At 36.7% G+C, this 18,295-nt stretch overlaps 1 protein-coding gene across 1 annotated transcript in view; it reads left to right on the forward strand.

The window, feature by feature from the left end:
• The window catches only part of STK3 (serine/threonine kinase 3), a 195,137-nt gene that overhangs the window by 114,765 nt on the left and 62,077 nt on the right, over positions 1-18,295 (forward strand). The window contains 1 exon segment of the mRNA XM_049632679.1: positions 9,273-9,448. Coding sequence (XP_049488636.1) covers positions 9,273-9,448 — 176 coding nt within the window.

Below are 18,295 nucleotides of genomic sequence, written 5' to 3' on the forward strand. Positions count from 1 at the left end.
AGTAGCATCATTACTACCATTTGCCCCTGAGGAAACTGAGACTTGGGAATGTGAAGTGACTTGTCCAAGGTCTTACAGCAAGAAAGCAGTGGAACCAATATACAGATCTTGGTTTGGCCCCCAGATCAACATCACTACTCAGGGGCTGGTGAGCTTGGCATCCCTTTCGGGCAGGAGTGTAGAATATCTATAAATGCTTTAGGAAAGGAGACTGAGATTAGTACAACTTTGCATAGTTCGCTGGGAACGAATCATACCAAGATAATGGAATTTCCTTTTTTTGACAGCATGGCTAAGCTTATATAGGTCAGAGGAAATTGTGAGTTTGGATATTGTGTTTTAGGATTTTGGAAAAGTATTTGACAAGGTTTCTGATGCTATCCTGGTAGCCACTATGTAGTATGAACTGGCTGATGGTTCTGTTATGAGGGTTGAATGGTTACAGCTACATGGGCTTGTATCAGTCAGCGTTTATTGGAGGAAACAGAAACTGCTCTGGGCATTTTAAACATAAAGAGATTTAAGTCAGAGATGTGACTATTAACAAAATCTGTGGAAACGTTGGAAAAGAGGGCTGTGTAGACTAGGCCTCCAGGAATGCCTCTACCTCAGGAGTGGCCCTGGATGGAATATATGGCTGCTGCAGTCAGGAAGGCAGTGAATCCAGAGGTTGCCATTGGCCTCTGGAGTTCAGTGATACAGACTGAGCTCAAGCCCTGTTGCCCTTCAGGGATTAGAATGCTACCAGGGCTACTGCAACCTGTGAGGCTGTTGACTGGACGCTGGCATGCTGCTCTAAGAAACCCTTACCTCTTCAGTACTGTGCTTGTCAGAGGCTCATGGCTTCCGCCTGCCTTCATTTCCAATCATGAAAAAGTGCACTTATCCAGGATAAGGTGCAGGGAGTTCTAGGAAATGCAGTGTTTAGCTTTCCCACCTGTACAATAAGAAGGCTTACCAGAGGCAATGGCAGTGGTTGCTAAATTTCAGTCAGCCGTAGTGTTCAGTCTTAAACTGTCAAGGAGAAGATTTCTCATTGTATGCTATAGGGCCTAGGCCTCAGCGCTGGCTGAGCTTAACATTTTTTACGGAAACTTGGATGAAGCTGTACAGTGAAAGTCTGTTGGAATTGCAAATGACGTGAAGTGGAGCAAAATATAAATAACATTCTAAGACGCGATTAGGATCTTAAGAGATCTCCACACACTGGAGCAGTGGGCTTGATTTACAAGATAAACCCTGCTCCTGGGTCCATGTAGCTAACCTCAGAAGTGTATATCATAGTAGGAGCCCCTCAGAGATACTGGTTCTGCAGGCCAGAGTAGGGCCTGGGCATCTCAATTTAAAAAATAAATCAAAAAATCAAAACAGTAAAACTGTACAGGCACTTCTGAGGTGCAGCTAGGACTAATAACCACATTTTAGAACAAGGAAATAAGCAACTTCACTCTGCTCTCAATGCCTAGAACTTATCTGGAGTATATAGGAGGGGTGGAGACACAGTGGAGCATATTCAGTAGAGAGTGAGTGACCCAGATGGTAAAGTTAGTGGAGGCCATGTTGTATTAAGAATGGGTAGAGAAATTACCAGTCGTTTTTATCTTTTATATTATTTATATTAACCTTCATAACCTGTTTGTCAATGATGAAATGTTGGGTTAAGTTATTATAATTGAGTATGTATTTTATAAATGTTTTCTTTTCATATATTTATAACACATAGTGATTTTAAAAATATTTCACAGTTTTATTGTTTCATTTTGGGCAGCACATTTATGTAATTTCACTTAATTACTAAGAGAAAGCCAGTTAGGTTCTGCTTTAGATTTTTAGGAGTGTATCCTAGAAATAGATCCTAGATTGATTTTAAAAGGGTTTAGGAAAGATACCAAGAAGGGGACACTGACCCCTGTGTATTCCTGCTCCCTCATTCATCTGATGTCCTTGAACAAAATTGTAAATGAGAGACCATTTGCTCGGAGCAACAGCCTCCCTGGCCCCTTCTTTGCTAAATAACATCTTCTCTCGCAGCTCTGGTTCAGTTCCATTCCTTCTCACTTTCTTCCAAAACCTGTTTTAGGAAAGCATCAGACATGTAGGTATAAAATGATTAATAATGTTTTATGTTCATGAGTCTTTTCCTCCAAAATTCCAGAGTTTTGAACCAAAGGAGTAAATCACTAAGGATGGAATTTGAGATGCCAAGAAACCATTAACCAGGGTAGGGGAGATCAGAGATCTTACCATTCTTTCATGAAAAACTTTTGTATGCATCTTTAATTGGTAAGATTGATCTTGCCCGTGACATAGCAATAAAAGTGACAACAGTAAACTACCGCTCCCGCCTGCAGCTGGGTGCACATACCTGTAATGATATGGGCAGTCAGCAGCCCTTGATTTCTCTTTACAGAAATACAAAATGTCCAGCAAATGTGTGGCTACAGTGGTTTTGAGTTACCTGGCGGTACTGAATATGGTCTGCTCTTCTGTGTGCTCTTGGTCCGTGGAATGTTCAATGATGTGTGACCCAGCTTGGGTCTGTTAGTGTAGGTATTTTGGTCATAGGATACCTCTTTTACTAGCAAAAGCACAGACAAGCCTGTGAAATAGGAGTCTTCCTTGCACAAATGGAAATCTGTCTTTCTTGTAAAGGCCTCTGAAGGAAGGTTTCCATAGACACACAGTGGCCATTACAATGCTCATTACTCAGACAGGAAATCATCCCTTTTATTTAACTAAAATCCTTGGGCTTCAATTTGTCTGTTTTCCTTTATTCTGCCCTCATTGGAGATGGAAAACAGCTGGTCACTATTTTCTGGGGAAGAACCCTTCTTGTATACTTGGATGCTTATTAAATGGTGTCCTCAGACTTTTTCTGGCTGAACAATTTCAGTCCCTTTAACCTTTGTGCAGGTATTATTTTCTAAGCTTTTAATCTTTTTTATGGATAGCCTCTGGATCTTCTCCATGTTGTCTGTATCCTCCTTTGTTTTAAAATAGTCCGATGAAGTTAAGAAAAAGCTGATGTCAGTAGCTTCTGTACTAACATCCTGGCTTTTATGTATATTCACTGTATTCCTGGCAGCAAATTAAAGAACAGATTTCCAAGATCATTAGTCAGGTGGAACACCCACATCTTAAAATATTTTTAGAAGATCAAATTAGGTAATATTCATAAATTCCTTTGATGTGAAAATATCTTAGGCTAAAGTTGTGATTAATTGTTATTTCATTCCCTACACTTAAGTGTCTTTGTCATCATCATGTTAAGAAATTAAAAATTAAACAAATTACATTTTGTTAAAGTATTTTTGAAATTCCTTTATATATTTAAATTCCCATGAAGACATTTCACCTGCTTAGAAGACATGTACAATTAAGAAAGTTAATGACTGGCATATTTGCTAAAGGTATTATATTCACACAGTTTAGTTTCCTTTACATGTTCTGGGGAATGTGTGAAGGAGAAGCAAAACAATTTTTTTTTTCTTTAAACTTTCAAATGCACAAAGGGATTGAGTGGTGATTATTTTAGTCTTTATTGCTAAAGAATTCTTAGTTGCACAGCAGGTAGTTGAAGGAATTGGGGCCAAAATTGAGGACAAGGTAATTTGGAACATTAAATTTATTAATAAAATAAAAATATTTTTATATAAGCTAGGGTCAGAATTCAGCTGCAACTGGAGAAATTGATGTCAGTTTAATGTGATTGTTCTTTCTGTGTTTAAAAAAAGTATTTGCCATAGCAACCGCAATCACATAAGACAGAGCTTACCACTGTGAGATTTTTCCACCTCATTCTTCTGTTGAAGGGCCTACTATTTCTTTTTTCCTCCTTTCAAAAATTAATTGTAGGTCAGAAACATCACCCTCTCTGTCCCATATTTCTGTGAGCATGCGTCTCCTTGGAGGCCCCACTGCATGCCCTGGGCATGTGTTTGACGTTGTGTGGTTACACGTTCCTAGGCAATTACAGCTGCCCCCCTTCATAACTTTTAAAACAACCCTGACCTATTTTTGTCCTTAGACATTTTAAAAAGTTGTTTTTAACATGTTCTTTATGTATAACCAAGATATATTCTAAGTGTTAATACGTTTAAAGTTAAATGTTTTAAATTAAACAATGGAAAATATTTGGAACTGCAAGCACATAATTTGAATTAAAAATTATGTGTCAGCAGATCTTGTTATAAAGTTATCTGAAAAGAAAAATCTAATGGAATAGACTTCCGTCTTTTATTTAAGTTGATTTTTAGACTTTTGTTAACTCTCTGTGAGAATGTTTCTTTCTAATTTAGGAATGGATTATTTTTCCAGATTTTGAGTGTGGAGCCCAACAGGCATTTTACCGTGGGTATTTAGGCCAGCCTGTAAAAGACACTTAATATGATGGTGTATCTAAAATGCAATGAAAATTAAACCACTATGAATAATAGCAGATTTCAAGTTTCAAATTGGGGTATTCCTACAGTAAAACTGAAGATTGCTGCTCTTACCTCTTCCTACATGCTCTACTTGGGAACAGAAATGTATCAGTTGGGGACTGAATTTGGTTCTGTGTACCAGAAAGCCCAAATAATAGTGGTTTTAACAAAGTAAGATTAATTTCTTTTCTCATTTAACAAGAGATTGAGAAGCAGAGCATCCTGCATTGGTAGACTGATTTCATGCGGTCCTTAGTGATCCTTTCTGTGACACTATCTTTGAGGTATCAAAGATACCTTCTCTTGTCCTCCTGCTTACGGAATAACTGCTAGATCTTCAGCCATCAAGTCTGCGTTCCAGGCAGGAAGAAAGAGCAAGAAGAAACTGGGGGTATTACCTACACCAAGAAAATTGAACTTTCCTAGAAACCCTCATCTTTTGTGTCGTTGGCCAGAATTGTGTTACGTGGCCATTCCTCTCCACAGGAGAGACACCTTGGCACCTCAAGGAAGGGAGGATCTATTGATATTAGGGTAGGCAAAATTTTCACTTTAAGACACTGGAACGCTATTGCTAGCACATGTGACTTGGGATAGGAGCTCCCGATTAAGATAGGGTTAGGACCAGCACAGGATTGTTAAGATGTAAACATAGATTCCCAGAAAGAAATTCCTTAGTCATTTTCTTTTTTCTTTTAGTCAGCTCCAGGAATTGGTCTGTCTCTTCCCTTTCTATTGCCACTCCTTATTTCTGCTTTTACTCTTCTGACTCATGGCAGACAAGAATACTGCTTGGCTTTATCCTTCTTCCTTACTCTCTACATCTCTAAAGGAAGTACCTCCCAGCCCAAATTACTTTTTGTTGTGAAGGTTGTTATAAAAGATTAAAAGTTTTCCTCTACTTTATTATTCTCTGTATTGGAAAAGCAACTTTTTAAAAATTATTCTTTTATTGCAATCTTCCATCTTTTTTTTTTTTTTTTTTTTTTTTTGAGAGAGAGAGAGAGTGAGCGAGCACACGCTCCCTGCTTGGAGCCCTATGCCAAGCTCAGTCTCACAACTGTGAGATCATGACCTGAGATCAAGAGGTGGACTCTTTAACCAACTGAGCCACCCAGGCACCCCAGAAAAGCAACTTTTAAGATTTTATTTTTCTCCTCTCCTTTCCTGTGCACGTTGCTGCTGTTAAAATGTAGGCCATATTAGAATAACTGCTCTATAAATATTAGTTTCCAATAAGAAAATATTACTCTTGTATTTACTGAGATACAAAGGTCTGTACTAAGAGTCACTAGTATATCACAAGACCCTGACAGTTTCAGTACAATACCAGGACATTGGTGAAGATTCTAGGATGAAGAATTTCATGTCTCCTAATTGAGAAGCAGACAAGGAAGACTAACTAGGGTCTCTGTGGTGAAGCCAGTATTGAATAGAGGGACAACTGCTAAGAGCAATGTGAGCCTGGCCTGGTGTGGGAAGCGGGAGGGGCATTGGTCAGGGAGTGCTGTTGGCTTCAGTGGATTAATGATGTCATAATATGTTTTTGTTTTGTTTTATTTTTCCAAAGCACCTAATATACAAAATTCATTTTTAGAAGAGTGCTGTTTAGAAATTTGCTGCGGTGAAAATCTGTGTTTGTCAAATGCAGTTAGTAATTGTGATCTCCATGGTGTCTTACTTTTCCAGGAATGAGTTGCCAACGAAGCCACTGTTACTCTTTTGATTCTGATTTTACTATATAAATATTGATAACCCTTTCTCATACCAAGTGCCAAATTTTTGAGATCTCTATGTGTGTAACCCATCTTAAGACCAGCTGGTTAAAATAAGAACTTACAAATAACTAATCCTATTACAAAATTACTCTTAAACAAGAAAAGAATATCAAGCAGAGAAAGTTTTCATTTGAGGGATTATCTTTCTCCCCTCCATCATTTGACTTACTCATTTTATAGAAAATTCATTGAGCAACACTTGTAATATTTTATTATTTATTCTCCTAAAAAAGGAAGAGGTAGAGAAAAATTGAGGTTAAATTCCTGGATTTATTTTGTAATAAAAGGTTTCCATAGGAGCCAAATTTTAATTCTGGAGATAAAGATGTCTTGTAATAATGAGGCCCAGAACTACTAGGTATTTATCCAAGGGATACAGGTATGCTGTTTCAGAGGGGCACATGCACCCCAATGTTTATAGCAGCACTATCGACAATAGCCAAATTATGGGAAGAGTCCAAATGTCCATAGATGGATGAATGAATAAAAAAGATGTGGTATATGTATATATATATATATATATATATATATATATATATACACACACACACACACACACACACACACACACACACACACAATGGAGTATTACTCAGCAGTCAAAAAGAATGAAGTTTTGCCATTTGCAACTACGTGATGGAACTAGAGGGTATTATGCTAAGCGAAATTAGAGAAAGACAAATATCATATGACTTCACTCATATGAGGACTTTAAGAGACAAAACAGATGAATGTAAGGGAAGGGAAGCAAAAATAATATAAAAACAGGGAGGGGAAAAAAACATAAGAGACTCTTAAATATGGAGAACAAACAGAGGGTTACTGGAGGGGTTGTGGGAGGGGAGATGGGCTAAATGGATAAGGGACATTAAGGAATCTACTCCTGAAATCACTGTTGCACTGTATGCTAACTAACCTTGGGTGTAAATTAAATAATAATAATAATAATAATAATAATAATAGAAAAAGAAAAAAAAATGAAAAAAAAAAAAATGAGGCCCAGAGGTGAATCAGGAGTTCTTAAAATCTGTTGAAAATGTTATTGGAATGTATGTCCCATCCAAATGTCAGTAATTTAACCTCATCAGATTAAACAATTTATTTTTTTAACAATAGGAGATTTTAGGGAAGAAAATTGATAATAAATTGATAATTTATTTAGGGAAGAAAATTGATAATAAAATCTTTATATTATGTTTATTGATTATTGAGATATTGTACCTTTCCTCCTATATTTTGTTCATTTTTAACATACCAGTAAAGTCTGTTCTGACAGGGAATATAAAGACAGCTTTGGCTGTTATCTTGATACATTGTCCCTGAGGAGTTCTTTTTTCATGGATTTTGTATGTAGGATATGAGAGTGTTGTAAGTTCTGAAAGTTTACTATGAATATTGATATTTTATACTATCCTAATTTTGATGGAATGTCTAGTATCTTTTCAGGGGGTACCATTTGGGTCCCAGATGTCTTCTCACCCTTATTTTCAAGCCTTCTAAAGCCTGAGCAGTTCTGATTAGATGATGAGTCTTTAGATAAACAGTTTTTTCCCCTATTTTTCCACTAATACATGCATATTCTGAATATCAGATTCCTTCTGACTTCACTGGGACAGATCATTCTAAAAACTGTAGTAGTCACAATAATTTCTCAAATTTATTATTGCCAATTCACAGTTGCTAGTACTGAAATACTAGCAGCCTCTTACTAATTCAAAAGTAATGATGTTGAAATGCCACATACCATCTCATTAGCTCTTCCTCATGCCATTGATGTTGAACATCTGGGTGGATAATCAAAAACACTCCTTGATGATCGTAGTTCTCTTATTTGTGAAATTATTTGGGTTCCTGCATTAGGGAACTTATAGTCTAATGAAAAGACAAACTCAGAAACACATATAAAAGACATAATTCATAGACTGAAAATAAAAAATAAACATTACTTTTACTAATAATTATTCGTGTTTGCTTACATTGTATCATAATGACTCACTTGATCAGGGATTAGGTACAACCATTAAAGCACCCATAAGAAAATGAAAAAGGCCTCTATGTAGCTATTAAAAAATAAAATTACTTGTAAATAAAGATCTGCAGATGTATAGAGAAAAACTTGGTTAGCTTAAAAAGACTTAAAAACATATAGTCGGCAGGGCCTCGAAATATTTGTACATCCATGTTCATTGCAACATTATTGAAAATAGTCAAAAGTGTTTATTGACAGATGAATGGGTAAACAAAATGTGAGTTATACATACAATGGAATATTATTTAGCTTAAAAAGGAAGGGAATTCTGACACATGCTAATACATGGATGAACCTTAAGGACATTAAACTTTAGAAGTTAGCTTTAGTTTTAGAACTGGTAAGTTTGAGGTAACTCTGACTCACCTCAGATGGAGTAGTCCAAAAGTAAGCAGTAGGAAAGTCAAGATATAGAACTTAGAAGTGAGCTTTAGAAATAAAAAATTGGTTTTCTGACTTAAATATGGCAAAGTTTTAGAAATAGAACTCAGAAGCAAGATCTAGGCTGGTGAAGTGACAGTTAGGAGTCACATATAAATATGATAGGCGAAACTATGGGAGTCCAGGATGAGGTGGAATCAGCTAGAAAGACTGTAAGGAAACAAAGACATAAGAGAAACCTGGGTAAGTCCTTATAACTTCTTTAGCTTGTGGTGTGCAATGACAATAACAATGGAGGCTTAGGTGTTTAAAAATAAGTGTGTTTTAAAATTTTACTTCATTTGACAGACTTCAATATACTTGAAACGATTTTTAGTAAACTATAATAAAGATTCTTGCCAAAATTCTCAAATGTTTTCTACAATCTAAGAATATTGTGGGTCTTTGCCTAATCATTAGTCAAATTTTTATGTGGCCTGGATATTTTTGTTTTTTCATTGTTTCATTTTACTTTGTTCTTCATTAAATTGACAATGTTGGCCTTGAATCTGACCAGTGCAAATTTATTATTTGCTCAATAAAAAAATCATACTTCGATAAAAACCACACTTCTTTAAATATAAGAACTTATGCTGTTTCTGTGTTCTTTGTTTACCTAAGGAAACGCAACTTCACCACAAGTACAAAGACCGTCTTTTATGGACTACTTTGATAAACAGGACTTCAAGAATAAAAGTCATGAAAACTGTAATCAGAACATGCATGAACCCTTTCCTATGTCCAAAAATGTTTTTCCTGACAACTGGAAAGTTCCTCAGGATGGAGACTTTGACTTTGTAAGTACATTTTAATTCTTCCATTTATGTTTTATCCTTCTTCATTTTATCATCACATTGAGAAGCACAGTTTGTGTGTGTGTGTGTGTGTGTGTGTGTGTGTGTGTGTGTGTGTGTATAAAACTTAGACAATGATGGGGCGCCTGGGTGGCGCAGTCGGTTAAGCGTCCGACTTCAGCCAGGTCACGATCTCGCGGTCCGTGAGTTCGAGCCCCGCGTCAGGCTCTGGGCTGATGGCTCGGAGCCTGGAGCCTGTTTCCGATTCTGTTTCTGTGTCTCCCTCTCTCTCTGCCCCTCCCCCGTTCATGCTCTGTCTCTCTCTGTCCCAAAAATAAATTAAAAACGTTGGAAAAAAAATAAATAAATAAAAAAAATAAAACTTAGACAATGAGTGTATTAATATTCAGTGTATAGCTATATATGTAGATAAGAGAGTGGTAAAATTATTGTTTGCTTGTAGACAGGTATTTGCAGAGAAATGTAAATAATTGCTTATAGCTAAATAAATCAGAGACCAAATTTAGAGAAATGTTTAGGACTCTTTAAAACTAAAATAACAACTATGTCAAAAAATGTTTTTAGGGACGCCTGGGTGCCTCAGTTGGTTAAGCGTCTGACTCTTGATTTCAGCTCAGGTCATGGTCTCACAGTTCATGGGATTGAGCCCTGTGTCAGACTCCGTGCTCACAGCACGGGATCTGCTTATGATTCTCTCTCTCTCTCTCTCTCTCTCTCTCTCTCTCTCTCTTTTCCCCTCTCTCTCCCTCCCTCCCCCCACCCGTCCTAACCCCTGCTTGTGTGTGCTCTCTCTCAAAATAAATAAACTTAAAAACATTTCTTAATAGTGCAAATACCAGATATTTCTGACAGTAAATTTACTTTCCAAAGTAAATGGTACAAAGGTATTTATGACATAGACTTTGAGAAATTTGCCTCAACTTTGATAGTTAATTGAATTAGTTTCTACTTGGTAAGTGTTAATTCCACTTGGTTTGTCAGAAATAATAGTCCTGTTGTATATCTAGTTAGCATATAAATTTCAGTATAAAACTGTGCCTCATTGCTTCTTTGTTATATTTTCTCTTTATTTCTTCTGCCCTGCTCCTTGTTATTCATTTCTTTTAAAGACTGCGTATAATATAGGTGAACAATTCTAAAGCAACTATTTCCACATCTTGAAGTAAATTCTCAAAATGAGTTCTTTAATGGAGTAGAAATTTTTATGGAGTAAATTTTTGCTTTAGCATGTTTTAAATAATATGTTAGTTTTGCATATTGTTCTGTAAGATTTTTTTCCACATAAAAGAACTATAATCCTATAGTTATAGTTACAGCTATAAATATAAATAAATGCATTTCTTTATAAGTAAATAGAATTTTAGGTATATGTATATCTTTAATGTTTTTAAATAATAGCCATTTTGCTTAGTCAACATGCCTCTAAATGCTTTGGGATTATAAGTATTTTTAATGTTTAGTACTTTTCTCCTAAATATTGTGATTGTGTTTTGAAATAATCAGATACTAAAGTTTCAAAATCTATTCCCAATATAGTTAGTACAGATAGCTAGCAAATTTCAGCAAGGGCGCAAGTTTGCCTGAAAACATTAATTGTAATATCTACTTATTTTTGTCTTTTCAATTTTGAAGTTAGATATTCAAAAATAAAATCTATATTTCTATAGTAGTTCTGGGAAGATTTCATTTTAAGCTGTCTACTTTTAAAAAAATCATAAATTATTTAGAATGCTGACATTCAAGCTTTAAATCATTCATGAACATGATGAATTATGTAGAGTATTTAGCATCAAAGAACTTTGTCTTGTCTCAGTTGGAATAAATCTTAATAGCCTCTGAGAAACAGTTTGAAATGAGCTACAAAGTAATGAATAAATTATCATGGTTAAGAAATAGCAAATAAAATGATTTAATTCTATTTCTGTTTCAGTTAGTCTTTGCTATACCCCCCCCCCCAACTTAATGGCTTAAAATAACAACTATTTTATTTGTTCACAATTTTGTGGGTAAGCATTTTGACTAGGTTCGGTGGAGTGGTTCTTCTCCTGGTCTTACCTGGGGTCTGTCAAGTGGCTATAATCATCTGGCAGCTTGATGGGATCTGAATGATCTCTCTAAAATTACCTCACTCTTAAAAAAAAAAAGTTAATTATTGAGAGAGGGCGAGAGAGACAGAAGGCAAGCAGGGGAGTGGCAGAAAGAAAAGGGGACAGAGGATCCAAAGCAGGCTCTGTGCTGACAGCAGAGAGCCTGATGCCGGGCTCAAATTCATGAACTGTGAGATCATGACCTGAGCTGAGTTGGACGCTTAACCGACTAAGCCACCCAGGCACCCCTAAAATTACCTCACTCGTGTGTGTGGCAGTGGTGCCCACAGTAGCCTAGGTCATATGATGCTATCAGGCAAGCCTGGCATTTTTATGTGGTTGTAGCAGCCTACCAAGAGGGTGACAGAGAAGTTGTAAGGCCTCTTCAGACCTACACCTAGAATCTGCACAGTGTCCATTTATAATAGCATCGAAAAGAATGAATCCTTAGGAATAATCTTAACAAAGGAGGTGAAAGACCTATACACTGAAAACTATAAAGCGTTGCTGAAAGAAATTAAAGATACCAATATAAAGAAAGATATTTCTTGTTCATGGGTTATAAGATTTACTGTTGTTAAGATGTCAGTATGGGCCAAAGCAATCTGTAGATTCAATGTGATCTCTGTCAAAATCCCAATGACATTTTTGTTGCAGAAATACAAAAATCCATCCTAAAATTCATGTGGAATTTGAAAGGACTCAAATAGTCAAAACAGTCTTGAAAAAGAGAAATGAAGTTGGAGATCTCATCTTAACCAATTTCAGAACTCATACAAAGCTTTAGTAATCAAAACAAGACAGACATATAGACCAGTTGAGTAGAATAAAGACACCAGAAATAAACCGTCCCATATATAATCAGGTGATTTTTGGCAGGGATACTGAGACCATTCAATGGGGAAAGAACAGTCTTGTCAACAAATGATACTGGGGAAATTGGACAGCCATGTGCAAAAGAATGAGGTTGGGCCCTTACTCTACACTATATACAAAAATTAACTCAAAATGAAAGATCTAAACATAAGAACTAAAACTATAAAACTCTTAGAAGAAAACATAAGAGAATCTTCCTAACATTGGATTTGGCAATGATTTCTTGGATATGACACCAAAAACACAGGGAACAACAAAAAATAGATAAATTAGGGTACATTAAAATCAATTTTTTTGTGCATCTAAGGACACTGTCAATAGAGTGAAAAGGCACCCCATGGAATGGGAGAAAACATTTGCAAATCACATATCTGATAAGGGGTTAACATCTAGGATATATAAAGAACTACAACTCAACAGCAAAAAAACCAAACAACCCGGTTAAATAATGAGTGAGGGACTCAAATAAATATTTTTCCAAAGAAGATATACAAGTGACATTATTCATGATAGGCAAAAGGTGGAAGCAAGCCAAGTGTCCATTGATAGATGAATAGATAAACAAAATGTGGTATATACATTCAAGAGAATATTTTTCAGCCTACAAAGGAAGGAAATTCTGACACATGCTGTAACCTCACTATAACATGAATAAACTTTGAAGATATCATGCTAAGTGAAATAGTCAATCACGGAAGAACAAATACTGTGTGATTTCACTTATATGAGACACCCAGAATAGTCAGATTTACAGAGGGAGAAAGTTGAATGGTGGCTGCCAGGGGCTGTGGGGAGAGGGGAAAGGAGAGAGTTCTTGTTTAATGGGCACAGAGTTTCAGTTTTGCAAGTTGAAAAAAGTTCTGGGGTTGGATAATGGTGATGTTTGCATAACGGTGTGAATGTATCTCATACACTGAACTGTAAACTTAAAAATCATCAAAAGGCTAAATTTGACGTTCTGTATTTTTTACCACAATAAAAATAAATAAATAAGAGGAGGGGAGAATTCTCACAGTGTCATTTCTACCATATTCTGTTAAGTTTAAATATGTCACAAGGCCAGTCCAGATTCAAGGGATTTAGAAATCGATTTTATCTCATGATGGGGAAAAGAGCAGAGTCCCATTGCAGAGAGCTCTGCAAAATGAAAGGATTTGTTGTGATCATCTTTGCAAATGTTCCACTAGAAATTGTCATAATTAAAATTCAACTAAAATTAGAATCTTGAATTTAGGAAATTGGAGGTCATTTGTGATTTTGGTAAGGGTCGTTTCAGTACCCTGCTTTTTAAATTTTCACACACAACTTTTGACATGTAGCTTTCCACTGTCCCTTTTAGGCTCCTTCTAGTTTTGTAAATTAAAGCATTGAATTTCCAGTGGCCAGCTCCTCTAAACCTCTGGTAAAATTGTCAGCCTATCATATATTTTGGAGTCCTTCTATCTGGAAATTACAAAATTTGTTATAAACCATTAAACTAATTTAACAAATGCTCTACTCTCTGCTTGGATTGTGCTCAGCTCTATAGAGAAATAAGTTTATAAAATTAAGACAAGATATAAATTAATTAAATTCTAAGCTAGAGCAATAATGCAAACGTCATGTGGTTTTGCATAAGCAGGGACTGAGCAAAGGCTGGAGTAGTTTGTGAAATTATACTGTGGAGGGGGACTTTATCTTAGCTTTGAAAGATGGATAACAGAAGGAGGGAAGGCAGGCACCACAGGATGATGTGTGTAGTAAAAATCTTAGAGGTAGGAAACCACGAGGTGTATTGGATGAAAATGAAGTAGAGACTTTCAAGTTCATTTGGAACAATATGATAGTGGAAAGGTAGGTCTGGCTCAGATGGTCGAAGACTTGAATGAGAGATTGCAAAGTCTGAATTCTTATTTCCTGGACAGTAGAAAACCATTGAAGGTTTTTAAGTTGGAGAATGACATGATGAAAGTGTTTTAGAATATTAATCTTTTTTTTTTGAGAGAGAGAGAGCGAGTGCAGGCTGGGGACAGAATCCCAAGCAGGCTCCACACTGTCAGTGCAAAGCCCGATGCAGGGCTAGAGCTCACAAACTGTGAGATCATGACCTGAGCTGAAATCAAGAATCTTAACCGACTGAGCCACCCAGGCACCCCTAGAATATTAATCTCGATGGTAGTATGCAGTGTTGATTGAAAGGAAAAGACTAGAGGTAAGGGATATCAGTTATGTGAAACGGGCTTGAAATAATATAGTAATAAAGTAGAAAAGAAGCAACAAAAACAGAAGTATAGGAGACATTAGAAAAGATTAAAAACACTGAAATAGCTGACTTACTAGATTAAAGAATACAGTTTTGGGGGTGGAGCGTCCGACTCTTGGTTTCAGCTCAGGTCATGATCTCACAGTTTGTGGGATTGAGCCCCACATTGGGCTCTACACTGACAGCGTGGAGCCTGCTTGGGATTCTCTCTCTCCCTCTCTCTCTGCCCCTCTCCCTCCCTCCCTCTCTCTCTTTCTCTCTCCCTCCCTCTCTCTCTCCCTCCCTCCCTCTCTCCCTCCCTCTGTCTCTCTCTCCCTCCCCCTCCCTTTCTCTCTCTCTCTCTCTGTCTCTAAATAAATAAATAAATAAATAAATAAATAAACTTAAAGGAATATAATTTTGGTTAAGGTGACGAACCTTAGGTAGTGAAAGTGAAAGTAATTTAAAAAAAAAAAAAAGGAAGGGAAAATGTCCTCACAGTTAAGAAAGAGGCTTTAAGAGGTCATGACTGGATCCAGTTTTTTCCAGAATAATTTCTTTCTTGATGTATACAAGGCATGTAGCCTTAAAAAGGTATGGGGGGGGGGGGGGCGGTGGTACAGAGTTACCAGAGTTCTTTCTACCCCAACATTTACACACCTGTCAGCTGGAACTACTGCTCAACCCTCTCATCACTTTGAGGAAAATGGAAAATGTTGTAATAGCCACTGAGGGGAATGTAAATGAGAATAAAGAGGAGATGGATAAAGGAAGGATTAGCAGGGGGTGAATAAAGAATTGCCAAGAGTCTGGTGAGTATGGTAAAAAAAAAAAAAAAAAAAGGAGAGTGCGAGAGGGGCTAAAGGAGTAGGAAAAGAGGCAGTATGGGTGCGACAGAGTGGAAGGGGTTTGATGGGATACTTTGCTTGCAAAGTAAGGAAATGGACTAAAAGCAAAGACAGATTTCCACATAAAACACCAGCTGGTAATGATAAGGAAAATCTGGTCTTATTAATCCCATCATACATTAGATACATAGAATGTTAAAAAAAAAAAAAAGTGACTCATCAAAATATAAAACATGTTAAGGTTTATGTGTTTATCTTCTCTCTTTATGACGTGTCTTAAGGCTACCTTCCAAAAGAACTAGATTTTTACGTGATTCCTACGTCTATTATGTAGAAGTTCCTTAAAACAACCCAAAGTTGTTTTGACCATATTTCCAACGCATAGAAGGCTTATCCTTTTGCATTGAGGAAAATAGATTTCAAGAAAAGTGAAAGACTTAATTGTCTTTTGTGGTATTCAGAGCAGATTCCTAAAGGACAAAACATTCAGAGAGGCACTTGCTAGACAGATGTGCAGAGTAGGAAGCGTTCTTTACCCAAAAGCCTGTATGCAACATAATTTGTGTATTTTCTTTTAGCATTTGTCTTTTGGATTTTCTGTGAACTGTTGTTTTATGCTAATGTTCCTGGTTGTAATGAGATGAGAGGAGTATTAATTTATGATTTCACCAATTTGGGGGTAAAATAAAGATAGCATAAAATATATTTGGGCTAATTGAACCGGTTATTTTAACTCCACAAAACATGTTCTGTTTAGGGTGTGCCTATGAAGATTCCTAAAAACAAATATAAAAGGCAAATCTGTTTATTATAGCACTAGACTAATGTTTCAGTTTTTGTTAGAATTATTTCCAAACAGCCCTAGCATCCAGATTGTTTAGCGTTAAATAGAGAGCTTGTAGATCATGTTTTGCAGAAATTACAGTATTATACTTAAATAGATATATTTTGTGTAACGTAAAGATTTTGGAACAAGAACAAAAACTTTAAAAGCCATCTGTTAACCTACTATATTGGTTCCAATCTTTAAAAAATAAAAAAAAAATTGGATTGACAATAATTACTAGTATGAGAGGGATTAGGTAAATCAGCCATGTTTTTGTCTTTGACTCAAACTGAAATGTAAGTTAACCTTTCTTGATTGCTATGATTTTAAAATATTTATTCAATTTGCATTGCCTTTTGAGCTAATGGGCACAAGACTCCTCCAGAGCAGCACTGGAGAAAAAAGTTTCAATAATGGTAGCAGAGGAAATATAAAGTCCTCCCCTCCAAGTGCAAATTTGCCTCCGACTTTCCTAAGTGGTTTTCCCGTCTACTTCTGATTCCTGGATTGGCAAGTCTGTATGGTTCTAGGGAAACAAACAGATGAGCAAACTGACACCTCACTGCCACAAAACACAGCAAGCAGCAAGCCCAGAGAAAGTGCTCCTGGAGCCACCGTGCGCATCTTAGGAATCGTCCCTCGTTCTGGAGAAATATTTCTTTCTCAGGATCTTTTCGCTGTCCTACGGCGGCCAGCAGTTCTGGAGGGTAATGTTGTGGAGACAGTGATGGAATACAAGAGCCCATGCAGACGCTTGTAGCAATGCCAGCCCTTTGGAAAGCCGTCCGTGACACAGGCCCTGTGGAGAGCCCGGAGGGGCAAACCAAAGCCAGCAGCATCTACCAGTTTTTAGCAGAGTAGCAGTACGGTATCATCTGCTTCATCTTTTTAAAGAGATGTTGGCTAAGAGTTTCCCTTGTAGTGTACTCCTTTGTCAAAGCGCTTCTTGTTCTCGTCATTCCCTAGTTGTGTGGACCGAGGAAACCACTTCAGTCGAGTGAAGTATTTAAGCATATTGTCATCGATTAGCTTTGCATTAATTAAGTGATTATTGTCAAGTATTTCCAGATGTTTGCAAAAGTATTAACAAAGTATGAAAAGATAATGTAGATATGGCAGATTTATTTCTTCTGGGGTAAAGAAGAAATAAACACAGAATCTCAAGTGTTTTTAGTGGATAGCCCTGGATAAGAGTTTATGATTACAGGTGTACATGTGGCATGAACTTGAGTGTATGTGGCACATTGTGCTTTCGCTACGCACTCCTTCCTTGTAGAGCCAACAGGAAATTAAAATTAATGAGAAGCCTGCACTTTGAAATACTTGCAGAATTCTTGACTATTTCAGTCCTTTGCCAGCTCACGAAATCTGCGCTGGCAGTCATATCCAACAGATGGCGTGTGGCATGTGCACAGTTATATCATGTGATTGTCTGGGTCCATGTGGAGTTTCTATAAGATTTTGACCATCGGTATGCTGCGGCGTTTAGGACAGTTATAACCTTTGTTTAGAAAGGAGAGTGGCCTTCTTGAAAGATAATGTGTTTATATACAGGTAGGCATAAAACGGCGACGGTTAATTACCCACTGGGCATTTAAACTGCATTTAATTGATTCTGTAGTAGTTAAAGTCAACAAAAACTTGAGTGTCTCTGAACTGCTACATCGGTTCCTCAGTATAATTTAATCCATTTGGATGGAGCATTCTGCTTCCTTATTCCTCCAAACTTGCTGTTTTTAAAACTGCCGTAATTTCAGAAAATGTTACTTAGTGGTTGTATCTGGGCAAGGTCTACTGGAACATTAAGCTAATTCTGCTTATTTGGATAATTAATACCTTAAGTTAAAACTGACTGTATCATCGTTTCCTTTACAAATTAAAGTGAGCAGGCCTGTACTTATTGGATTCATTAAGACAGAGAGCACAGGTGCACTGTGTGGTTTCTTGTCATCATGGTGGAATTTATTAAGA

This window comes from Panthera uncia, chromosome F2 (assembly GCF_023721935.1).
Source record: "Panthera uncia isolate 11264 chromosome F2, Puncia_PCG_1.0, whole genome shotgun sequence".
Lineage (NCBI taxonomy): Eukaryota > Metazoa > Chordata > Mammalia > Carnivora > Felidae > Panthera > Panthera uncia.